General features: G+C 39.5%; 1 protein-coding gene across 5 annotated transcripts; it reads right to left on the bottom strand.

Annotated features, from left to right (window-relative positions):
* Positions 1–65: 65 nt before the first annotated feature.
* Positions 66–26,289, bottom strand: LOC120794832 (SH3 and cysteine-rich domain-containing protein 2-like). Of its 5 annotated transcripts, XM_040136202.1 has the most exons (13): positions 25,830–25,937; positions 22,096–22,163; positions 15,161–15,283; positions 14,650–15,025; positions 12,937–13,031; positions 6,712–6,796; positions 6,390–6,502; positions 6,201–6,264; positions 5,158–5,213; positions 4,899–4,987; positions 4,182–4,233; positions 2,436–2,573; positions 66–2,178 (listed from the first exon to the last, which is right to left on the bottom strand). In XM_040136202.1, the coding sequence occupies exons 4-13, from the start codon at positions 14,984–14,986 to the stop codon at positions 2,080–2,082; spliced, it is 1,128 nt and encodes a 375-aa protein (XP_039992136.1). In that variant the 5' UTR covers positions 14,987–15,025; positions 15,161–15,283; positions 22,096–22,163; positions 25,830–25,937; the 3' UTR covers positions 66–2,079. The 5 variants fall into 5 exon arrangements, with proteins under 5 accessions (XP_039992136.1, XP_039992137.1, XP_039992134.1 ...); XM_040136203.1 differs by lacking the exon at positions 22,096–22,163; XM_040136200.1 differs by lacking the exons at positions 15,161–15,283; positions 22,096–22,163 and having other exon boundaries at positions 25,830–26,289.

Here is a 26,289-nt window from a genome sequence, read left to right as displayed (position 1 = left end):
GGAAAAAAGAATCAATTACTTCTCAATTAAAGGAGCACACAGCTTGAGGGTTCATCAGACTTTATTGTGATGTGTGAGGATCGAAGGGCAGCTAGCCATGCAGAGAACTAGCCTGGTAGTGTCCATTAAAGTGAGAAAGGGAGTTCACCTGGGTAATACTGATCCTGAGCCAATCTTGGTTCTAGTCAGTGAAGGTAATGTTTAGGATTGGCATGGTACAGACTGATCCCAGATCGACACTAAGTAGAGCTGCAACACTCCCAAAGCTGGAGTTCAAATTCAAATCTTTATCCACACTGCAAAAGCACGGGTATACACTGACACATGCGCGGCTACGCTGGAAGTAAGCTGAGTCTAAAATAAAGTGAGTGACTAGAACTGTTCTGCATAGTGTTTGAAAAGATTTGTGCTGACAGGGCTAGATGTTCATTGAGCATAGAGCTGCATACAACGATAAGTGGGACAATAAATAGTAAACTCCTGTAATTTATAACTGTGAAGGTAATGCCCTTAGTTGACTCATGGATAGCTGCAAACGTCTTAGTCCAAGTGCTATTCAAAGGCTAATAATGCATTTTTCAGATAATACAGTATCTCTATATGGCTATTTACAAATACTGTCATTTCTTTTTACAGTTATTGCTGCAACAAAGGCAGTTTGTTACTCCTTTATGGTTTATAATGACACAGCAATAAATCAAATGATGTGAGGTGATTTGATCTTTTATCACCTTTAATTACAGCAGCAATAACAGTCCCTCAGTGTTACTTGAAAGTAACCAGGTGTGCTGAGAGAAAAAAATGGCCATTAATCAAAAATTCAACATGTTTTTGACAGGTGTATGACCTTCTCAAAGACAGAATGTATGACAGCCTCTGTCACTTTTTTGAAAAGTAACACTGAGTTTGGTTTTTAATTAACCATCCTGAATTACAGTATTTCTTTGTTCTGCTCTTCTCCGGGAGAAAAGCATGTACATCAGGAAAGTCAGGACAGCACACCGTCCTCACGTTGTAGCAAACAACCAGATATGACAGCTAATATTACAGGACATTACATACAGATAGACAACGCTGAGAATATGACAGGAAGCAGATTCTAGTGACTGATTTTTGAGTTACATGGAACGCAGTGAGCTACAAAATGTGTGTGTGTTAGTGTGTGTAGAAAAAGTGTGATTGAAGGTCATACTGAGAAAGAAGCTCCCCGAGGTGCACGGAGAGCATTTGTCACAACAGAGCTGTGAAGAGCAAAATTGTACTGTAATCTAATCACTGGAGAGCAGTCTGAAATATACAGAACCCCCCCCCGTATATGTGTGTGTGTGTGTGTGTGTGTGTTATCACTTTCATTTGACCAAAATGTAGCAGAGAATTTTTAACATAATGTAATACCTGAATTATTTTCTAGTCAGAGCGGGAGTGACACATACAGTATGCACATCAGGAATCCGTATCACAACAGCAGTCTGCACATACAAAACTGGATCATCATAGTTTATATCCATTGTGGAATCTACTACACCAACAACCAACCAAAACGTGCTTGCACAAGCAACTACGATAAACAGCTACGATCTTTCACAATCTCTTAAGTCTTGTTTTCTCTACACAAACAATTAAATGAAGACAGTTTGCTCACAAAGTCCCTTAGGCTTGGACAAGCCTTGACATCATAATAAAGTAGTCCTCTCCCCTTTTTTCGCAGATGGATGGCCAGTGGAGATGGCTAGTGAGGTAGCCAGACTTCCTGCACACTAATCCTCTTCTATATGATGCTACATTTCTGTTGTGAGTGTGTATAAAACCCCACAGAGTAAAGTTGTGCTCCAAGAAAAGTAGCTTTAAAGAACTCTAAAGAAGCGCCCCTCCTTTAAGTCTTAACCTTTAAAATCCTCTGCAGTAAAAAGCAAAGTTGTGGCTTGTCGTCCACTCAAGCTGCTACTTAACTGCCACTTTTTGGAGGGGTGGTGGTGGGTGGTTGGTGGTCAGTGAGGTGTTGGCTAAACACTCCTGAGTAATTTTCCCTTTTAGTGAACTTCTCTATCAAACTGAGGGTAAAGGAGAATTGCGCCACCATCATATTTCTACCAGGTACTTCATAGGGACCAAGCCTCTCTTCTTCCCGCTGGTCAGCCGGAGGAAACCGTCAGTCTCCTCGTTCTTCCCCACACAGATCTGCAGAGGGGGAGTCAGCGGTGGGGTGAGGGTGGGAGGGAAAGAGAGGAGTACTGAGCAGGAGGAGGGGCAAGTGACATTCAGTGATGTGAGAGAGTTTTGTGGACTGAGGCTAAAAGTGAGCTGCACTGGAAGCCACACCATGCTGTCCTTTGTAATCTCAGCAGTTTTCCGCATGAATTTGCATACATTTTAAAAGGAATTCTGGGTGTGCGTATGTGTGAGAGAAAAATTGTGTGTATTTTATGTGTGTTCACCTGGGCCTCTTTAACAGTCATCTGGCCTTTGTCTCGGTTGCCGGGGAAACCAGCAGTGACCTTCCACACCCGCTCGCCAGGGCGGATCCGCTGCACAAAGTTGGCTGGGAAATATCCCACCTTGTCTCTGCTTTTCCCCTGGTTAACGCAACCAAACATGGACACATTCATGCACAGACCAGACACGGTTACTCTTTGAAAGATACTCGATAACAGATACAGTATAAATAGATTCCTTCTGTTTTGAGGTGACTAAAATTATTAAAAAATAAATAAATTTAAAAAAAAAATTGTTCCAAATTGCTTTGTTTGAACCACACTACAACACTCTAATGATGATTTCCTTTAGTCTGAATAAAATTCATCCTCTGTGGAATAAACCAAAATTTGCTGCCTCGTTGACAAAAAGAAACAACTTTATTTCAAATCATCTGCCTGCTCACGTTTCAACAAGAACAGCAAACCCAAAACAGGCAGCTTCCACTACAGTCCTTGACAGTCCTAGGCTGAGCATACACAATTAAATACTTTGCGTTTTCAATGTTGTTTGCTTGACCAGTTGCCTAAATATACATCACATTTATATCACAGTAACAAAACGGAATTCGAATCAACCAGTACAATTAGCAGGAAAATGTTTTTGTTACCTAATTAGCAACATCAGCACTAGACCAAAAAGCATCTGTATTTGCAGAGCCCTAATCCCGCTCTACTCTCTGCAGAGACTCCGGCAAACAAGCGTACAAAGCCCAAGAGTCTTGGAGTCACATGACCCCTCCACATTAAAAAAATGCACGTTTGCAGTGAAATAGCAGAAGATTTCCGTGGCATTTAAATGTCAGTTTTTTGATTGTGGTTTGCAAGGTTTAAAATTACAATTACTCTCAGTACTGTAACAGTTACATTGTTTGTGTAACTGTTCTTTAAAAATCAAGCCATTTTACATAAATGTACATGTACAAATATTATACTAGATTTCGATCACATCACAAAGTATGTATATCTTGTTGCTTCACCATAAGCATTTCATTACCAACTGTCCATTAATAAACTGGCCCTACAGCTGGGGAAGAACGACAATGCAGCCTTTGTTTTTTTTGTTTTGTTTTGTTTTCCCGAGTAATCAGGTTTGAACTATGACTTCAGCAGAGAAAATATTAGTGTTTAGTTTCAATACACTTTAAATGAGCCCCGTAAAGGTCTTTTACATAAATTCATAATGAGACTCTTTAGACGAGCAAAATAACCAGTAGAAATATGGCTACTCTTGTGCCATTTTATTGAAGTGTGTGTCCCACTGCTTTTCCCCAGTGCTCTGTTTATGTATAGACCCGTCTGTCCTTTGGCAGGTGAAGGTTAAGCTCTTCACCTGCCTCCTGGAACGCCAACTGCAATCTGTCTCCTTCCTCTTTTCCTCTTCATGCTAACTGGCTCTGTTAACACCCACACCTACTGCCCTTCAAGCACATTCACCGACTCTTTAATCCTTATTGTCTCCGAACAGCTCTGCTTTGAATGGAAGAACTTAAAATGATTCTACGACTGTCCAAACGAAGGCCGCCTATGTGCCTGGGACTGTACTATCTATTCAAAGGCAATCTTGATATTTTTGTTGAGAAAATTTTATATACCTAAGCACTGGCTTAGTAGAAAGGCAGATAAAAGAAAGGAGAGAGGAAGGGAGAAAATGTATGGACACACATTAATTCAGTGCATCTGAATAGAAAAGATTTATTCAGAGCTCACCTTCCACCAGTCCTCGTTGGAGTCATCTGTGACTTGAACTCTGTCGCCAGGCCTGGAGGAAAAACATTATTATTAACAGAAACATTTTACAGTCGCATAACAAAAGGTGAGTGGACAGTCAAACAGTGAGCACCCTTTGAATAGCATTTTTACAGTTTTTACATCAGGTTTTATTTTAGATTTGAGTCTTGTTTGCACTGGAGGAGGAGTTACAATACATGATCAAGATACAGTGTTTCTCACCATTTCTCCTATGGAAAGCTTTGAGATCTCACATACAGGTTAGAAGACTAGGCTATTGGTCAGGCAGCACTAAATCCTGCATGATTAAGTTCACTTTTTTAGTTCTTGTCCCATGTTGTATTACATATCATAGTGTAAATGTCATCATGAAGTGAGTTATTTTTCTGAAGAAACTGGACTCCTCTGTCCATGTAAAGACATGTTCTTGCACAGACGTGTCCTCCAGATTTTTGGTGGGTGTCATACAGCGTCAGCAGTATCCTGCACCTACTAACATACAAAGACTCGTTTTCTTCTGTCACAAACTCGCAGCTGTTTGTCCTTCCCAAACCCTGCAACCACCTACGATCATCCCACTGAGGAGGCAGATGGTGTGTGAGTGTCAGTAAAATTTCGGCCAGGTAAACACTTCCTCCACTCTCAACTGATTTCTCTCATACAGTAATGTACAGTATAAAACGAAAATGGACTGACTGTAGTTCCAAGTCGTTCTTCTCCTGAGGTAGGAACTTGTAGAGAGCCACATAGGTGTGGATGGAGTGGACCTCTACTCGTTTGGGAGTCTGACAAAAAGACAAATACACAGAGAGAGATTTAATGATTGTAATTAGTATTTTCCTCATGTAGAAGTCTGAAACTGATTGAAAAGGATGGAGAGGTTGAAGGGGTCTGACAGGGTGCAGTTTCACCAAGAAAAATAAGCTGAAAGATGAGAAGAATGCTGACTACACACCTTCAGGCTGACCCTGTCTTCTGAATCAGCCTTCTCGCTTTCAGGAGGGGTGAGCACTGGAGAGACAGACATATAAACACAAAGAGAAAGAGAGAGGCGGAAAGACAATATGTGTGTGAGAGAGAAACGTCACGTGTAAAACAGAAAGGGGGAAAGAGAGGAGGCGCAGGTGAAAGAAGCAAAAGAAGAGGTATGAAGAGAGAGATCTTTCACTTGCAGCAAACGGAAGAAGGCCACAGTCAAGGTCATTAACTGTAAAGTGGCAGCAGTACAAACAGAGATGATCCCTCCTCCTGGGACTAAAGACAGAGAGGGAAAAGTACTGGGTAGACACACACACAAGCACACCTGCTCTTTGGTGTACTGTGTCTGTCTCTGTTAACTCTAGGACATTTAGTTTGCAATGCTCCTTTGCCAGAAACATGTCAGATTGTGGAAATAATCAGAGTCAGTATCTGGACGTCCTATCTTCCTATTTCATACTTACCCTAAAAAATAAAATGTATCCCTGAAAAAAAGTTTCTATTTAAAATTTACAGATACTCACTGTTTCTTCTCAGTGCTGAAAGATTCTTAAGGACTTTAAAGAAATCCTTCACCATAATATGAACAATATATCGACAAGGAACCATAAGTTTCTGTGATCATTGCATTGTTGGTGTAAAATTGTTTTTCTCTGTCAAAAGAGCCAATGTCTAAATCTCCAGACTTCAGCTCAGTGACATTTTAAAGGATTACTTCGCAATTTTGGGAAATACGCTTATTAGTTAGAAAATTTACTCCACTATTTCTTTCCACATGGATAAAAGGAGCGTTGAAATTTTTTGGGTTCACAAAAGACTGGGAAAATGAATCAAATTAGTACAGAAACAGGAACAGATGTGGCCGGTTAATGGAAAGTGGGTAAGCCAAAAATATAGTATAACTGACCATCACTAATGAAAGATATCCAAAAGTGTGAGAATCTAATGGCAGAATATTTCGTGTCAACATTCATTTTCAAACACTGCAGAAGAAATTCAAAGGAAAGTGATTTGACTTACTTCCTGGGATGTGTTCCTCTTCAGCTATAGGCTGGTTTTCTAGTTTGTCTTGTGGTTTTTCTGCCTATAAAAAAGAAAAGGTTGCAGGCAGCAAAGTCAACAATGTTCTCGGTATGATCCATGTCAGCATGAATTTATATAAACGACTGGGGTTGTCTGTGTATTTTATGTGTGTGTGTGTTTTTACACCTCATGACAGGGCGACTCTGAGATACTGCCAAAGCTGGAGCGACTCATCTGAGCCAGCGACGTCCCATAGCGCAGTGCCTCATACACAGGGTCAACAATGCCATTATCTGCTTCTACACACAGTAAGACAAGGTGGAACAGAGCAACATATGTGCAACTTTATAGCTGACACTATACTGACACACATAACATGCCCCTGCACACACGCACACAGTGGTCTGTCAGGAATCACGGACTAAAGGCCACAGGCATGTTGATTAGTCATCCTGAGATTTCAGTTGTTTGTTGCCGTGATAAAGCAGCCAGTGTTTCCATCACTCACCCTGAGCAGGAGGAGCCTCTCTGACCACACCCAGCGGATCACTGGTTAGCAGAGGAGAGCTGAAGTTTCTCTTGAAAGCTCCAGTCTGACAGGCCAGCAGGAGGACAGAAAGGGGAGGACAGGGGAAGGAGAAATGTTACTTGAGACAGAAAAAAAAAAAAAAAAAAAAAAAAAGGCAAAAGGGCAGATGTAATATTTTGCCATAAAACTATACCTGTGGTTTTTAATCTGTGTGTGTGTGTGTGTGTGTGTGTGTGTGTGTGTGTGTGTGTGTGTGTGTGTGTGTGTGTGTGTGTGTGTGTGTGTGTGTGTGTGTGTGTGTGTGTATATATATATATATATATATATATATATATATATATATATATAACTGCATCTGGGTGTTCTTTCAGCATTTCAGCTAGACTGAAAACTCCAACAAATTACTCTGATGCAGATATTTTGGTGGAGGCTTGATGTTATTGTCATCTCTTAGTACATATCTTATAATAACATTTTCAGTTATTCCTACACCTGTACCTGTCCTATACCTGTGCATGTATAAAAATGTATGCTTTAAGTAAAGTGAAGGTTAGGCATGTAAATCCACTTTTTAAAGTTAGGAGAACACTGAGGTAGTAGTTAAATAATAAAAAAAAGTCAATTCTGATTATTAGTATGAAACAGGATGTGAACCCAGGACCAATGCCCATTCTCCATCTTGTCCTACATACCCTTACTTTTTATTATACATGAGTGAATTTCACACTTCTTTCTGGCACTGAAAGGAAATCACTAATGCAGAAAAGCTGCATACGAAAGTAGTTTATAGGAGGAAGCAGGGCTGCTTTACTATGTCTCTTGTGTGTTACGGCTAAAAACATTTTGTTCATTTTCACATCAAGCTGTTTCAGTTGTTTTTCATCTGAGTCGCTTCAGTTTTTGGACTGTATGAGGAAGAATAGAAGTCATGATGAATAAGCAGGTGTGGTTCAGTGCTTTCTGCCTTAAGAACAGAGAACATAAATTGACATTAATGAGTCAACCGCTAATCACCTGATGTTTTCATGCAAACTGTATCAGTGCTTAAGAGGCACAATGAATCCCTATGACATACTTTTCCATCTTGTCACATGTAGATTAGATCACCTGATATGATCTATTGCTTCATTATTGCACCGACCCTATCATTGTCCACTGATGGTGGCAATACTGCATTCACCATTAGATATACACAGAATTCCTGAAGAAATGTCCCCCAACGCTGCTGCATGTCTAATGGAGTATGACTTAATCTTTTTTCTCCTCTGCCTTCAAGCTAATTTATCTGCGTGGTCTGCTTACTGAGGCACCACAAAGGTCTGTTTCTGTCAAACTGTAGAGGAGTGGAGATCTGGTACTGTACAAGCTTTGATATCTGATTGTGTTTCTTTATTTAGTGACAGAAATATGTTTCGCTAACATTACAAAGTCCTGTTTTTGACAGAGGGGCTGTGATAAATCTGTTCTGGGTTCTGCAAATAGAAACAGTTTATAAAGATAGTATCTCAGCTTTATTTATCTCTTTTCATCTGTTTTACAGTAAGTGATATATGCTGAAAATAACGCCATCAGACAAATGTATTTAATTTTATTTGTCATCCTGTGGTACAGTCAGTGGTTGTACTACCTTCACTGTATCAAAATAAATCAGAATTTACAGGGCCATCTATTATTTTTCAAAGTGTCTCTGATGTTAAACTTGTCGCTTTTTTACCCAGAAAAAAAAAAAAAAAAGTTTAATAAGTTTACATAAAAAACATTCTGCATAGATAATGTAACAAGTGAGAGATCATCGATAAATAATTTAGCCATTGACTGTCAGTGATTTAAAGAAATAATTCCCTTTGGTGCAACATCTGACTGTTTGAAAATTTCACATGCTTATGATCAGGAGGAAGGAAGGAACATCAAGGAAGATATTTATATCAAGGAAATAAAGCAAAATGACAGCCATTACGATATGACGGATCTTGTGAGTGTAGACCATGTGAAAAGCACAGAAGACATCCAAAAGTGAAACATTGCTTTGAGGCACTGAGGGAGTGTGATGGCTGCTTTTAGGAGTGACAGACAAAGATTTTCCCAGAATCTCTTCTTTATCCCCTTGCTCAAAGAACAGAAACTTCCCCTCTACAATGAAATAACTGCATGAAACTCTATGCTAAAACACAAGTGAATAGTGTGATTATATAGGAGCTGTATCATACTTTTAACCAATGCTGTAATTATAATATGGACTAATCAAAATTCTGGACAAATTCAAAATTAACAACATATGTAATGTAATGCTGTTATGATATCTAGCATTTTTTAAAATCCCCATTTGGAAAGCATGTACCCACATATATATGTGTACAGTGGGGCTGCAACTAATAATTTTTTTTTTTTTTAACAATTATTTTCTCAATTAAAAAAATAGTCTATTAACTGTCCAAAAAATACTTAAAAATGCCAGTCACAATTTCTTTTAAGACCAAGATAATGTCTTTAAACTGCTTGTTTTTCCTATCAACAGTCCAAAACCCCAAAATATTCAATTTTCAGTGATATAAAACAGAAAAAGGCAGCAAATCATCACATTTGAGAAACTGGAAGTAAGGAATTTTTGGCATTTGGCAACGATTAATCAACTATCCAAACAGTTGCAGAATCTTTGGTCGATCAACTTATCGATTAATCATCTCACTGTTGCAGCTCAGCAGAGACATACAGCTCTGGCCAAGTGTCTTAGAGTTGGTGATGCTTCTTTTCTGAATATTGCTCATTATCTTTGGTTTAATCTATTTCTCACAACATGCTTCACAGGAAACACAGCACACAAACAAAATAAAAGAGCTCTCTGTAAATAAATTTACTGTCAGATTATGCTAATTAATGAGCGACAATTGGCCTCATCTCCTCTGCCACTGCTTGAAACTGAAACAAACTGATGTGCTCAGAACTGGAGGTAGATAGATTACTCCTCAGCATCACAAACCTCCCCCTTTCACATCAAATAGCCAAATACTACCTCTGTGATAACATATCAGCATATTACTAATGGTGAGTGTGCAGCATTACTGGACAGTCTTTAAGACAGCAGGCAACTGGTAATTTCACACTTTGCTCAGTTGAGATCCAGAGAAAGCAAGATTGGACTCAGAGGAGTCAGAAGAGACTCTCACAAAGCCCAGTTAGGAAAGGTGTGTGTGTGTGTACATCTTTCCTGCAGAAGCAATTATTTTGTGCAGAGACCAGCAGGCCTATTTCTTTAATCAAACTGTAATACATCTTTAAGTTAAATTAACACTAATTAGCGAAAGGTTGTCATGATTCCAAAGTCATTTAAAGCTGCTCGATTCTGAGGACAATTTAGAGCAATTGGACATATACGAGTGCACTCAGCATATGGGCTGAGAGCGAGCCAGAGGAACTGCAGTCATCGATATTCCTTTGGCATGTTGAATTTCACATTTACACTTAACTTTTACACACAAACACTAGTTTGTGAAAGTTGTGGCTGCTCGAATTTGTATCTTTATCATTTGTTATGAATCAACATAGGTCAAAGAAGTATTCAGATCTTTTACTAAAGTGAAAGTAGCAATACCACCCTGTGCTAGTCTTTCTTACAGGGGACGTTAAAATACTCATTATGCAGAAATGCACCATTTTATTTGAATATTATATGACATTTTATTGCCTTATAATCATTCACCTTTCAGCATCAGTTTAATGTTGTAGCTCACCAAGGCAGAGCTCATTCTAACTATTTTATACTTTTTAACCGCTTTATATGTGATAATAAAAGAATAAGTAATTATTTTTATATTATGTTATTATCATTAGTTATTGAGTTGTAAGAGTCTTTTTTTCCTCAAATCATTATCTAGTTAGACAATTTCAACCTGTTTCGAACATAAAACAACCTGTATCAAGAATTTTCTGGAAATATGTGTGGGAATCATGACAGACAACAGAATAAGAGACTGCTGCTTGGAAATAAAATATGACACATTGTTCTGCAGAATTCATGAACACAGGTGACTGTGTGTTTAAGTTTAAATAGGTTTAAGTTATCTCCCTGGAGTGGTGAGAAGAAAATTAGACTTAGATGGAGGTTATTGCAGTGTGTGCAGTAAGTAAAATGTAAAAATCTACAAATTAACCAGTAACTACAGGTCTCATATTGATGTAGTGGAGTAAAATGTTCAATATTTGCCTCTCTAAGAAGATGTATAAAACAGCATAAAATAGAAATAAGTACAGGTATTTGAAAAGTCTACTGAAGCACAGCACTTGAGTGAATGTACTCAGGTACTTTCCACCCCTTTGATTGATTTACTCCATACATGCTATGATATATTCATGATTAGTCAGACTAAGATGGCCTGCTCCTCCGGCTCTGCTGTTAATTTGCTGCTCTCTCCTCCCTGCAGCAACTACGTCGCTGCTCTTTTTGGCCTCAAGTCGTCCCAAGAGTGTGACTGGCATTTCTACTCAGCAAGTAAAGTTTTCCCGAGCAATCTCATGGATTAGACGTATAATATCATGATGATGTCCAACTATTTCTGCAACAACAGGACATTTAACACCCTAAATCAGCTCTGCAGTCCATTTTTTCTACATTTCCTATTGATTTCAAATGTGTATAAACAGTATGCCATAATTCCAAAATTGCACCTGAGCAATTACAGCACTTTAAATGCAATATAAGAAAAATTTCCAAAGCAGGCAATTTGCACACAAAAGCTTTGGATGATGCACTTTGGTTGAGTTTCAGTGAACCAAGGACCTTTAGTTATGTAGATTTATGAAAAGTAGCTTCAAAGTCCATCCGGTTTCTGTAAAAAGCCTAATACTTGGTTTGATGAGTGTGCAGTGATCGAAAAGGACACTGCCGAAGGCTTGGCGAGAGCCTGCCGTGTCACATCCTTGAGGGATTGTGAGCGCCTCAAACACACTGAATTTCACACTGAATTAGCCAGACCAGCTGGTACAGGGAGATATTGATTTTCCTACAGTTTTTTTTTTTTTTTTGGGGGGGCGGTAGCATTCAGACAAGACAGAGGAAGAGACGATGGCGTTATGTGAGAAGAGCAGCAAATGCAGGAAGAAGGACAAAAAGGCTGAGTGAAAAAATGTTGGGACTTAGCCACTGTAACTTTATCAGTGTCATCCTCCTCAGCTTTTTGTTTCTCTTATTCATTTATAGTTGGAAAATAATTTTATCCCACCGCTACCCTTTCACACGTTTTCAGTTGCTTGGTCAACTTTGCAAAGCTCTGGTCAATCCACATTCCATTTATGACCCCTACCTTTTGGGTCTCTGATGGTTTGAAAAGGGATTTATCCTCTTTTAACAAGATGTGGGCTTTGAAGCTAAGCATATTAGACTGAAAGCTATGCCAACTGACACAGAGACAGTTGCAGCATCCAGATGCTATTGAATTCTGTTCACAAAATGCATTCTGGGTTAGTGTCTGCCCTACAGAGAACTTGAGCATTTTTAGTACATTTTAAAAAACAAATACACAAAACATAAAAAAATGTAATAAACGTTGTAAGAAACATTTTTTCCCATGGTAAGCTCGGTAGCTCGGAGAAAAGTCTTGCAAATTAGCAAAGCAACAGAAGTACATTGAATTTAATATTAATAATTAAAAACAAACTTGACTGGTGATTAAGCATTTTATCCAAATGAGAGTTGTCTCCTCAAGGGTGGTATTTTTCCCTTCCACAACAAAGTGAAAGATTTCATTAGAGTGAGAAAAGATAATGATAAAACAGAATAGTAAAAAAGTGTCATTTTTTTTTAAAACAAGCTAACTAAATGCTTCAAAATCAGGCAAAAAAAGAAAGACAGGTCAGAAAATGTCAATGATCAGTGAAGTAAAAGTGATACATTTAAGGAAAAGAAAGATAATATTGTTCATACAACTACTGTTAAGCTTAACACTAATATTAAACAACTAGATGTATGTCACTGGTAAGGTTGCAAAACCAGCTACTTTTGGGAGCCTTTGAGGAGCATCTGAGAGTTTCACACCCCTGTTAACACTAGATGACAGAACATCTCCAGAAAGCTGGGTGTCATATCTGTGCCAAACACTTCCAGAGGAACTTTGCGTTACCATTTATTTTATGTGTGACTTTTAGGTTCATAAAGGTGCATAGTGCATGGTAGTGAAACCTTATGATACTGTAAGTCTCAAGTGTTCTTACCTTGCCATTACAGGGCTGCTGGGAGAGCTCAGAGGAGCACCAGAGATGGGCCGCCAGCTTACAGGCTTTACAACGGAGCCCCTGCTTGGAGTTCCCTGCAAAGACACCAACATTCACTTTAACACACAGCCCTCTCGGGAGACTGAAGACTAACAGCTGTCAATATTTCTGTTATCAGCGACAGATTAAGGCCGCTGCAAACTGCGATATCATGTTTTGTAAGGGTCTTGGCAATGGAAGGGAAGTAAAGTAGACTGCTTGTGGCCGCAACGTTATCCGTCCGGTGTGTTTTTATCTATTGTATAATTTGTGAGTACAAGCTTTATTATTATTGCAAATGCTGCTTTTTCCCCCAACTTCCGATTACTGGTATTTCATAAGCCACATTCTCTAGCTTCGGGTCTGTTTTCCCTTCTTTAGATTTGTAAAGTTTGGTATTTTGGTTGTTTCAAACCCTACACATAAAAGATATGAAATGCTTTGTAACTCATTTTAAATTTTTAAGTTTATTTATTTTATTTAAAAAATTAACTGCACTAGATGTGTGCCTCACACGTGGAACCCACACTCAAAGTATTAACTGTCTAAATACCGGTTCTGACACTCGCATGCTTCATCGCAAAAAATGTTTATGGTAGACTGGCCGGTATGTCACAAGGTACAGTATGTTGAATGTATTTGTACAGCTCCTTCCTTGAGCAAATGTCACAAAGTGCTATACTAGTTAATAAAGCAACTGATGCAGACACACGTACTTCACACACAACCAAAGCATTGTCATTAAGAAAGAGTCTGCATAAATTGAAACATTGGTGACCATCCTAATTTCCATAAGTCTCATCTAGACCATATAAGCCACAATACTGAATGCACAATAAGCCCCTTTCTTGAATTGTGACTGATCAGTGTGCTCTGGTCTGGTCTGGTCTGAAAGCCTAATAGTTTTTGCCAGTTATTGAGCTTTTACAGTTCACAAATGTGTCCCTCATACACAATTCTCGCAACCCTGAATTGATTCTGATCCACAGGCTGCCAGATGACTGAAACCAGCTGATGTGTACTCTATACTCAGTCACACGCTGGATTCTCTCTACAATACATTGTGAATTGGAAGCAGTTTCTCTGGTGTCGACTGTCTAAAGCAAACTAAAGAGTTATAAAAACACAACCTGGACTTCAGACACGTTAAAATGTGAAATATTTCTAAGCTGTGAGTTGATGTGTCTTTCTAAGGTCATTTTTGGGTTCAAACTGATGAATAAACTCTTACATTCGTGGAACGTGAGCGACCCAGAACTAAAAGACCCAGAAATTCTGTTTTATTACTCTTTGATAGACGTAACAAGCCATCCCATCTTAATGACAGCTGAACCATCCAAATAATTTTGTTTTAGGAATGATACAGCTGAGAAATATTCACATATCAATAGATGGAGATGGATGTAAATGGGAAACAAGACTGGACCACAGTGGCAGAAATTCGAGGTGCAGAGATGTCAAAACCTGAGCAAATAAAGCCCAAAATTATCTTCATATCTAGATACAGTAGCACAGGGGGTATGGATTTTCTGGTTTGGGTGAACTGACCCTTTATGTCAACTGACAATGGGAGTGATTCAACATAGCTTGCCAACATCTGCATCCTTTCCACGAATGCGATATTTTGTTTTTCAAAGCATCTGGGCCAGTCCTATGAAGGATTAACTGACCTACCTTGGATCATGTGTTTGCATCGCTGGCAGCTGGTAGGCCTACGGAAGACGTGCTCCTGGAAACAGTGGTTCTTGACCGGCTGCACCGACTGTGCCTGAGTCTTTGGCTGGGTCTTGGAGGTGACGGACAGTGAGGGACTGATTGAAGGTGAGTGTGATGACAATGAAGGGTTGGGACTGATTGATGGGGACAGGGAGGGAGACCGCTCGTAGGCCATGGGGGACTCAGAGAAGGGGGGAGGAGATGGTGGAGGTGGTGGTGTGGTGATGAGGGCTGAGGGTGGGCGGGTTTCACCATTGCTGCGCTGGAAAAAGTTGTCCACACTCTTGCTGCGCATGACTGATTTGAAGGATAGGGAGCGTTTCAGCCGCTGCAACTGAAGGAAAACAAAATGAAGATATTTAGGTGATTTTCTACAATGAAGAATATGTCAAATTTCAATCTGTTCCAGGAGAACTGTGAATATTTTTTTATGATGATAAATTTACTAAGAACAGCAAAACATCCCCACCTATAGAAGTGAGCCCCAAAGGCCCTACAACCATTTTTCTCAGTCAGCTTCCTACTATGAATGATAGAGTCTTACATGAACAACATTTTGGGGTTGTTTGTTGCCAGACACCGTCAATCAAATCTGATGAAAACACACACAAACACAAACACACAAACACACACGCACACACACACACACACACACACGGTTAAGCAGATTAGATATATTTTGGAGTGCTAAATAATAACGATGTTATTTTGTGATCTTTTTTGGCCATTTAGCAGAAACAAGCTGTGAAGTTGATACTGGAAACAGTTGCCTATTTTACACATCCATATGCAGCAACATCAGCACTGAATTTTTTAGGGTGACAAAAGTGACTCGATTCATTACAACTTGAGAAACTCAAAAGTCCCAGCCTATCTTTTAAATATGACATTATACACAATATATAAGTGCGTGAAATTTTAAAGTAGTAACAAAGTGGCCTTTGAAATGACAAAAAAGTGTTCAGCTCAGGGGGCTGTGCACAGTTTGAGAAATCAGTCTGTTAAAAAGCAGTCTGTTAAGTCTAGCCTTTGACTGTCCTTACCCCGCCAGACTGGCTTTTGATCTTCCATCTTCAGTTTTTCGCCCCCGTTCCTTAGATCACAAATTTGCCATCCCTTGTGAATCCACCCAAGTCAATACCCCTTAAAATTCAGACTTGATTAGTTTTATCGAGCGGGCTGCACTTTCGCATTTGACGGAGTCAGTGATGCATGGCAAACACTGTGTTTTTTCTTTGACTCTGCCTGCCTCCATTTCCCACATGCTTGCAATCCCGTGCTCTTGGCCAAAACAAAGGGGAACTGATAATGACAAACAATTACAGGGACTCTGGAGCGATGGAACCAAATATATGGAAATAATAAATGCTGTGGACTCAAGAGAATGGCCAGGTGAATCAGGGTATGGATGAAAATGGGTCCCTCAGACTGAAGAGTACCTCCTCAATTTACACAGAGCTCATTAACTTGTTATGTTCATGACTGGGTTAAGGACATTGTTTTGATAATCGAAGTCCTGCCTCAAACTTAAAAGTTGTACAGGTTTTTATTTAATACTGGATTCATGGCGTTTCTATGCCTTACTTTTGTTGTACTTTTCGTCTTACGTTTTTCCTTTGCAAGAAAAACCTAACATAAAAGTGTGAACTTTATATCACTGTTTTTATGTATGTTTGTGTGAGAGAAGGCAGCATCCTCATCACGTCTATTGCACCTCTGAGGTTTGAAAGCCAACGCATTGCCCATCTGCACTCCGCAGAAAATTCGATCAATAGCATTGAGCAGGTTCCTCTTTTTCTTCTTCAACTCACAGATTCACAGATACAAATTAGTTTGATTGATGAAAGGAGTCTCCGCTGTTGACCCATTAGTGACTGCCTCTCAAATGTTTTCTACAGGGAGCTGAGTCCATGCTTTCCTTAATGGCCTTTTCTTGGCTCGACTAGTGGCCCATTCAGTAATGTATGTTCCTCTGTATTAGATTTTTAACTTGTCGGACAATGTTAATCTTCTCTAGTATTCCCTTCGCTTCAGTTCCTAAGGAAAAGGAGCAATTTCTTCAGGGCGCAAACAAGGCAACACATAACTAATAATCAATAGGTTAATATAAAGTACCTCCCTGGGCTTTTAAAAAGATTAAAGAAACTAAGACATAACAGGGATTTAACTTAGGCTAATGTGAAAATAAAACTATAATAGTTTAATACCAAATGTATTTTGTAAGTAGCTTTAGGTATAATTGGGCGCAACTACCCTGAACTACTACAATATATTGACATGACGCAGTATACAATATTTCCTCAATTTCCATTAAAAATCTGTATGGTCTGAATGAAATAAATTAATAAATAAAAGTGACTGTACATGAAAAAGATGTAGGTGGGTGGTTTTATACAGTTCATCAGTGCACCTATTATCCATTAAAACAGTTTCTGTATCTACATGATCCCATTTTTCCTAACCTATAAAGTTTATGTTTAAGCGCTGTTAAAGAAATAGTCCAGCAAAAGTGTTTTGACTGTTCTCTGAATGTACAAAGATGCAATACAGTTTGTGCAGCTTGGCAGCTATTCTGGACACTTTCATAGTTTAACATTAGCCCAAGCTGAAGTGCAGTTTATTGCAGAAAGAATGTGAATCCACGTCAAACTGTCTATTTTGTGGGCCATTTTGAAGGTTTTGGTTTGGCCCCTCACATCCTGTAGTTGCTATCTGTAGTTCATTTTGTTCTTTTCTTGTTCTTTTTTCTGTTAATAACCACATCTGAAGGATGAACAGGAGACTACCTTACATATTGAGACAAAATGGTAAAACAAGCAAAACCATTCTTCTTCTCTGTCTTTTTTTTTTTTTTTTTACAGGTGTGCAGCAGCTGCATAAGATTAGAAAATTAAAGCAATTAAATGCTCTCTTTTACAGGAAAGAAAGTAAATGAAATATTCAATTTTATCCTCCAATGAGTCTTTTCCCCCCCGTACATTTCTCAGCAAGTCAAATAATTTCCAATAAAACAAACTTTTATAAAATGGTGCTTACGCTTTCAGTTGAGGGAAATTTAAACACTACAGCATACAATGGCACAGTATTTTATCCAAAAGTGTTTATCTCACTTTGAGGCAACGTTTATGGGAAGGCCCAATGTCCTCGTACATAAAGTGAGGTCCATAAAGAAATGGTATTCCCAGTTTGGTGTAGAAAAACTTGCATTCACAGAGCCCTGACCTCAAACCCATCCAAAACCTTTGGAATGAACTGGAATGCCGACTGCAATCCAGGCCATCTCAGCCAACATCAGTGCCTAACCCCACGAATGCTCATTGGGCTGATTGGGAGAAATCCCTGCAGCCAGATTCTAAAATCCTATGGAGCGCCTCTCCCAGAAGAGTGGAAGCTGTTAAAGCAGCAGATTAATACCCACGGCGTTGGAATGAAATGTTCAATAGTCACGTATAACTGCAACATTCAGGTGTCCACATGCTTTGTTTTGCACATACTTTAGGCCACTAATAGTATTGTATTTGACTGACTGTTTCACAGATATCCTGTCCTCTAACAGGCTCTACGACTGTGCACTGTAATTTGCATTTACTGCATCACAGCCTTACAGTAACATATATAATCCCTACCAGAAGGGTTTGGTGTTCTCATTTGGATTCAACTGTGGTAAAGCCTACAGAGCCTATGAAGCCTGTTTAGAGGATCTGATCATAAAACCAGGGTTTAACCTTTGTTGAGAAAAGCAATTAATTGAATTAAATGAATTAATCCAGTCATTCATATCTAATTCATTTTAAGTGCACAGTACAATTACAAGTACAGAATTTCAGAGTGCATCAAATTGCACAGACACACCACTATCTTGATGACCTCCTAACCTTTGTGGTTATTCCTATTACATACTGTTTGCGTGGCTTTGTGTTATTGTATGTTAGTATAGCTGGTAGTTTTCTGGTTGATACCATGTTTTCTAATATCCCATAATGTCCTCCACCAAAAAAAGAATAGAAATCAAATGCAAAGTTCTAATGAATGCACATCTCTATATTTCTCCATAGCACTCACAAAAATCTATTTATGGATCACAGAACTGGAGACCCATCACACTCTGAACTACTGACAGCAATTAGCTGATCACAGTCCAAGAAGTGTAGTGTACTAGAACAGACTGTGGTTTGAGGAGGTTGATGAAGCAAAGAATAATAAGAAAAGTATAAAGGAGAGTATGATGGCAATACAAGACAGGGAGGGAAAAAATAGGTAAAACATAAGGAGTAAATGGGAAAAAGAACATGATAAAAGATGAGATAGACTGAAAATACCACACCACCACTGTCCGTCCTCTCGTCTCTGAAAGCGCAACAATACGCCGGGGCCTTTCTTGATCACGCCTCTGACAGATGTGGTACGTACAAACGGTACAATGGAGAGACAGAGCTCACGTCTAGGCCTTGTTCTTCGGCCGTTTGAAAATGAGCAAAGAGCAGAGAGATGTTTGGTGAAGGCTTCTATAAATAGGTTGTTGTGTGTACTGCCTGGATAAATTAATGATTAAGAAGGGGGGTGGAGGGGGGTGTTCACACAAGATGCCAGTGAAAGGCGAAAAGTCATCCTGCTGACCTACGATGCAGATGCAACTTCTCATGTTTTTCTACACTGTCTCCTTTACAACATGGAGGAGATGCGGTGATGCGACTGTTAACAGAATCATGATAGAAAATCAAATCTCTGCTTATGATTCTACATATGAACACATCTTTGAGTTTAATAGCTCGATTCCGTTAAGCCTTGTTACCTATCAATCCTCAAGAAAGACAATTTAACTTTCTAAAAGAGAACACAGGGTCTTTCTTCTTTGGAACAGTCTCTAAATATGGTATCACAAAGATGTTTTATTTAGTTAGAATTCATTTATGAAATGTTTTTGGACTGAAATATCAGTCTTCTTTACATAATTAACAATAATGAAGAAAAAGAAACAATTGCAATCCTGTCACTACGTCTATGCTGGCAGCTTAAGCTGCCATAGGGTTGGCACGTCTCGTTTAGCATAGTGTTCCTGTCAGGGAATCAGTCCAAGGTGAGCTGGGTGCAGATACATAAAACATTACATCATGTTTTATAAGCCTCTTTTGGATAAGAGATGCTTATTTTATCCTTGGACTTTTACAAGCAACATCCTTGAACAGCGCCAAGGCTGCCTTTTGTGCTCTTATGCAGTCATTACACAGCAGAATGTCATATGTTGCAAGCTCTAACCGCCCATTGACTGATGAAACCAGTAAGTGAAGTAACACATATATTGTTTTGTACATTTTATGCCCGCGCGTTTGTTAGTCTTATAACTACCATACTGAAATCGTTTGGATAACGGTATGTAAATGTACATATTATACTTTTTAAATAAGCATCAGTTTCTATGTGAATACTGCCACGTGCTATCTTTTATTTTCTACCCATTAATCCCACATCTGGTCCCAGATCAAGGATGGTCTCCTGCCTCTCTGCAGAAGCTTTATTTGCATTTGGGACACAGTTGAGCAACTTGCGCCCCCAGTGTCTCTCTTACACATGACATGCCCACTGCAGAGTTTCTCTCAGGACATCTTTAGCTGCTCATGATATTAAACATATTAACACACTGGAAGCTGATACAGTTTGGCATTCTTCTTGTAGTGACCTGTGCTTTGAATTAAAGGAAACCTCATTAGGCACTGCTCCAGCTGGACCTTGTTAGGTAAAAGTGCACCTACTGAAACAACCTTTTGTGCCAACAGAAAGTTGTAATGCATAACTGCCCAAGCTGCATTGCTGGAGATAGGACTTTGAACAAATTGACAACTTCCTGGAACAGAGTGAAAACTCCAGTTTAATTACAGTTCTTCCACACAGGAAATATAACATTTCCTCTATCCAGCTCTATGTATGAGGGGAATTTTTAGGGATTTTAAGTAGCCGAAATATTTACAGTCCTCTGACACTATCCAAAAAACACTTATGAGAAGTGAAGTTGTTAGTATTGTTAGTAATGTCATTTTGTGTGGAAAAATAACAAGTCTTAAAATTAGATGTAATGATATTAACTTTGATTTGTAACAGTTTTAAGTTACTTGATAGTTTCATGTGCACTTCTACAGACATACCGTATGGCTGACTTGACTTCACCTGTATTACTTACCAAATTACTGTCATGTCAAAACTTTATAAAAGAAAGATATTATAGACTCTATAAATTATAGATTAAGAAAACTACAAACTCAGATCGGAGTACAAGCTAAAATGGGGCTTTTTTTTTTAAGGATTTTGTAGATTAGAAAGAGAACCTGAGGTGTCCCTCTATAACATTTCCACACTAAATGTTAATAAATTAGGTTAAAGACAAGGTGCAAATCAAGGTAAAATGCTCATTGTCTCTTTCAAAGCTCGGTGTATGGCTACCAAATCTGGCCATTGGTTGAAGCGCTGTCTCTCAGTGATGCATGAGCCTCTTGGTAGCAAAGACTCCAACAGCTCACAGTTTGTCTGCCTGAGTGTACAGCAAAAGGAGCTTACATTTCCAAATCCAGCCTTTTAAAAGGCTTAACTGCACAAGAAGCTTTTGCAGTTAGCATTCGGTGATCGCCACAGTGGCTCTTTGATGTTCACACAATGGTGAAAGAACAACACTCACTGAGGTACTCACAACAAGTTGGTTACAACTGATTAATTGATCATTTACACTGACTAATGCTGTATTATCTTACATTAATGCGTCCATTATAAAACTTTATTTCTTCCCCTCCTTTACATGAACAGCTTTGCCTTTTAGAGAGAAAATAACTTCAGTCACTAAATCAGCAAACTCAGGTCAGCACTAAACAAAAGACTAAACAAAGTCCATACTTATTCCCAACAGACTCCACTCTTACCCTGACACTGCACAAGGGACTCTGCTGGATCAGCAGTATTTTAGAACTCAATCAACGACAGTAATTCAATGACTTCACCATTAATCAAGACAGTGATGAGTCAAAATTGGATACATGGGCTCAATGGTGAGACTGTAAAGAACGAAAAGTTGGTTTATCAGCTTGCCTTCTTTCATGGATGAGACAATATTTATGTCCTCTTCTTTGTGTATTTTCTGTCACTGTACATATCCATCTCTCAGTCTCCCCCTAACCCTTCATCTGTATTCTCTGCAGACTATAGTTTGTTTCAATGGTCAGCAGTACAAGTCAATCATCCTGGCAGGCAAAACACAAACATATCATGGTCTGTCAGAAGTTAGGTGTGTGACTGATGTATCTTCCTGCTAACAGCGATATGGAAGAAACAAGCACAAAGGGGCAGAATACACTTTGTTCAGAAATGTCATCTACAGACAGTATAATCACATTAATGGTGCAGACACATGCTAGTACATACCAGAAAAGCTCTGCAGTTGTATTTGTTCATTAAAGATGTTTAGCTCACTTCTAAATTCAGAAGTTACCCTAGAGGAAATGAAATGTAACCATTGTCAAAACTAATTAAACAGTATCAGTTTCCAGTTCTACAACTTAACATTTTTGAATAATGGTTCAGAAAACGTAAAAATAACTAATTGGCATTTGACTGTTTTCATGTTTCCATAATCATCAAGTCAGTAAAACTGAAGATAAGAAATGTGTGAAACTGAGAGTCTTAATAACATATTGCATAGTGTAGTTTGATTAAACTGACTGAACTGGCAACCCTTGTCTTGCATAAACGTCAGACAAATGAAGAGGTGTCTCTGTTCACTGTCACTTGCCTCATAATTTATTGTTCGGTTTCTTAATTTGGCTTTTCCACTCTGTTTTTGTTTCTTATAGTCTCTCCTCGCCCCCTCTTTGTCTCTGTCATTCCCTGAAGGACCTTCGTTTGGCAATCCTATTATTAAAAAAGATTTAGAAAGATTTTGCTTTCATTTAAATGGGGCAGTCAATACATACTCTAAGAGGAAAGCAAGAAATTACTTAGATAAGAAGGAGACAGCATGCCAATAGGAAAGTTAGTGAGAAAATAAAGCTCTGGGAAGAAAGGTGAAGGGCAAAGGCGGAGAGAAACCGCTGCCATCATTTCACCTCATAAAAATGTCTGTGTTGGCTGAGAATGTGATGGGCCGTGTGAAGACCCTGTGGACTGGGCCACCTTGCATTATCAGCATTTAAACTCACTGTCTTTTGTGAAACAAAACAACTTAGACCTGAAATGAACTGTTTGACATTTCGGAAAATATGCGTAATCACTTTCTTGCTGAGATACTACTCTTATGTACATAAGGTAAATATGAAGCTATAGCCAGCAGCTGGTTAGCTTAGCTTAGCATAAAGACTGGAAACGGGAAGAAACAGCCAGCGTAGTTCTGTCCAAAGATAACAAAATCCACCTACTATCACCTCTAAGCCCCCAAATTAACATATGATATATAGTATGTTTAATCCACACAAAAAACGTGTAAAAATGACATTGCCGTTTAAAAGGGGTTATGTGCTGGAGCATTACTTGGTCAAGACCAGTAACAACTGCTCCCAGCCAAGAAATAGTCTAGCATATAACCCTCAAGTAATGGAAAATTACACAAACGAGATATACTGTGATAATTACTGAGCTTTGGAGGTGCTGGTAGGTGGATTCTGTTACCCTTGGAAGTGCAAGGCTAGCCGTTTCCCCCTGTTTCCAGTCTTTGTGCTAAGCTAAGCTAACCAGCTGCTGGCTGCAGCTTCATGTTAAGCGCACAGATATGAGAGTGGTGTCAATCTTCTCATCTAACCTTTGGCAAGAAAGGGAATAAGTGTATTTCCCAAAATGTAGAACTATTACTTTAACCATTGCTTTGTCTTTCCACACTACAAACCTTCCTCGTCATCCTCACATTTATTGTACCTCACTAAAAGCAAGACACTTGAATGGCATGTGCTCCAAATCAGGAAGAACAATAATATTTTTGAAACCATCACCTTGCCTGTAGGTGGAGGAGGTGGAATAACTTTCATTCTCTGTCACAGCCTCTATTAGAAGCACTCTAGAAAGCTGTTGGGCCCACTTAGCACTGTAATAAATACTCTGACAGCCGAGGGACGGTGGAGAGACAGAGAGGGAGAGGAAAGTGAGCGATGAAGGAGAGTTGATGAAGAGATGATGAGAGGGATTTTAGAGAGAGGCACTAAAGGGAACTGAGAAAGACAAAGACGTGGAGGCAGAAGGAGGAAAGCAAGAGGTGGAAACTGTTATGAAATTAATACAGCGATATGCAGTGAGAAGACAGAGGGATACAAAGAAACATGTGAAGCTCTAGAGACACCCTCAAGTACACTACTATAAAAGCAACCCCAGTTGTGACACACATTTAATCTTTCCCTCCCCTTTCCCTTTTCATTCTTCTTCTGTGGGATGTGAATCAGTTGCAGCTCCCAGCTGGGGCTTGGCAAACACAGAGCTACATGGCTGACGCAGCTTGGAGATTGTTTCCTCCCATTTCTGTTTTGTCTGGACAGCCATTTGTGTGAATTATGACCCAGCCCCTAGCTAGACACAGCAAACATCTGGTAGCTGATTGGCTCATAAATTCACGCAGCCCCCTTAACGCCCACCATCCATTGTGTTGTCTGTAGTCAAATAGAAACAACAAAAAGCCTGCTCTGCCAGGCTTGTTTCAGGTCCCTGTAGTGATGACCAGCAAAGGACTGTCATAATGTGATTTCTGGCTGTGATTGCTGCTGCAATTAAAGCTGCTCTTGAAGCTCACTTGAAAATGTTAAAAAATAAATGTGGTGCAGGAGATTTAGGTCAAGTCAGTAACTTACAGAGAAGAGCCTCAGTTTGAAGTTCAGCTCCATATTTTGGTCAAGAAAGATCAATCAGCAACAAAAAGCCCATCTTTTTTAAAAATACCTCATAAATTGGACTGAGGTCAGTATATGCCTCTGTATTGCCAGCAGAGCATGCAACAGCCCTGGGGCCCGAGAACTCCAGGGACCATTAGAGCTTCAGGAATACAGTGTTTACAGGTTTGTGCTAAGTCAACTGAAAATCTGTCTGGGAATATGCACCACTAAAGCACAAAATCCACTGACATGATGTAGGCCTTAATGTGGGTCCTGCTTTACTTTCTGATCTAGAGGTCCCATCTTGAAAAGGGTCAAAATCTAGTTTTAACACCTTTATTATTGTAATTTTGTGTTTATTTTCAACCAGTTTTATTTAGCCTAAACCAGTCAAGTTCCATTGGGATTGGAAACCTGAGGGGGACCTGGCCAAGATGGCAGCATAAAAAGTTCCAAACAAAACAGTGCAGAATCAGGCAATGGATGAAACAACACTAGAGTGTGTGTGTGTGTGTGTGTGTGTGTGTATGTGGGGGGCGCGTGAGGAGTTAAGAGGGAAGCGGCTGCTAATTTGCCCTGGGGTCCCATAGCAGGTTAATCTGGTCATGTCTCTGCCATGTTTGCTATCCTGTGTCTGGTGATGGTCCCAGTGGTTTCCCGAGAGAGGAAATGCAAGGCCACCAGGCTCATTACTCCTCTACCGGGATGCTTTGACACCTACACGTACGGTACAGTAAATACAAAAGATTATGGCCATTTCCCTGTAAATTAAGCTGCAGCCTCTTTTCGCGCTTTCCGCATTGTCCTTAAGCACCGTCTTTAACTTGTCTGAATCTCACTGCATCTCATAATGGCATTTACCGGTCTTCATTTCCTCACTGTAGTACCATGAAAAGACGGGCTTTTCTTGAATCCGTGTCTCAAATATTCTGTGCATTCTCTACACATTCCGTGGAAAGCACACACACACATGCACCTTGATGTAATCTCTGCCCTCTAACTCCGAGGTCTGGGTAGTCTCAAGCATTAAAGCCGCTTAGAGTTGTTATGCAAGACCTGCAGCCACCACAGAATTAGCCTCGTAAGACAGAAAACAACTTAGTTGTGTGGGCAAGTGGAAATCCCCATTGCAAAAAAAAAAAAAAAAAAAAAAAAAAATCCTTTACTTTACACACAGAACAGGCGGTTAAACGAGTCCAAGACAAAAATAACGATTGAATTTAGCTAAAATTCCTCGCAAGCTTTTCATTTACGTAAACAGAGCCTCCCAGCTTCAGAAACGCGCCCGTATTTGCACAGGTGTGCTCTTACCTTTGATTCGGGCTGGCTGGGCACGGTAGCCTGTGGTCGGTGAAGGTCCCTGTTTTGTGGTTCATTCTCCTTCTCGCTGATTTCCGTCATCTCGGATTTAAAAAAAAAAAAAAAAAAAAAAAATGCTCCTTCAACTGCAAAACTTAAGCAAATTGCTAAGTCGACGGCGACCGAGGAATGGTGAAACTAAGCACACAGAGGTTTAAACATCGCTACGGTCTCCAGGCCAACGAAGTAGCGCCAGTTTCGACTGTTAATACATCTTTCGTCGGCAGCGTCCATCCGGGAGTTGGTTTTTACTTGGTACAGTAAGGCATTCCGTCGAAATGGTGCTTATAGTTGTCGGGTAAATTGGTGCAGGAAAAAAAAGGCCAACTGAGTACGTATTTCGTGGAGGTAAACATCCAGTAACGGCAGCCGGTCTGCTGCCTCGCTCCTCTCCCATCTACCGGCCAGCTTC

This window comes from Xiphias gladius, chromosome 9, assembly GCF_016859285.1.
Source record: "Xiphias gladius isolate SHS-SW01 ecotype Sanya breed wild chromosome 9, ASM1685928v1, whole genome shotgun sequence".
Classification (NCBI taxonomy): Eukaryota; Metazoa; Chordata; class Actinopteri; order Istiophoriformes; family Xiphiidae; genus Xiphias; species Xiphias gladius.
The sequence above is the reverse complement of the archived record's forward strand: the minus strand, read 5'-3'. Positions and strand labels throughout refer to the sequence as shown.

Coding starts and splice junctions, on each gene's coding strand:
- LOC120794832 (XM_040136200.1), bottom strand. CDS start 25,919: ATGACGGAAATCAGCGAGAAGGAGAATGAACCACAAAACAGGGACCTT. Junction 15,026..25,829: donor CCAGCCAGCCCGAATCAAAG/GTAAGAGCACAC, acceptor GTTTTCCTTCAG/TTGCAGCGGCTGAAACGCTC. Junction 5,214..6,200: donor AGAGGAACACATCCCAGGAA/GTAAGTCAAATC, acceptor CTGTCTCTCCAG/TGCTCACCCCTCCTGAAAGC.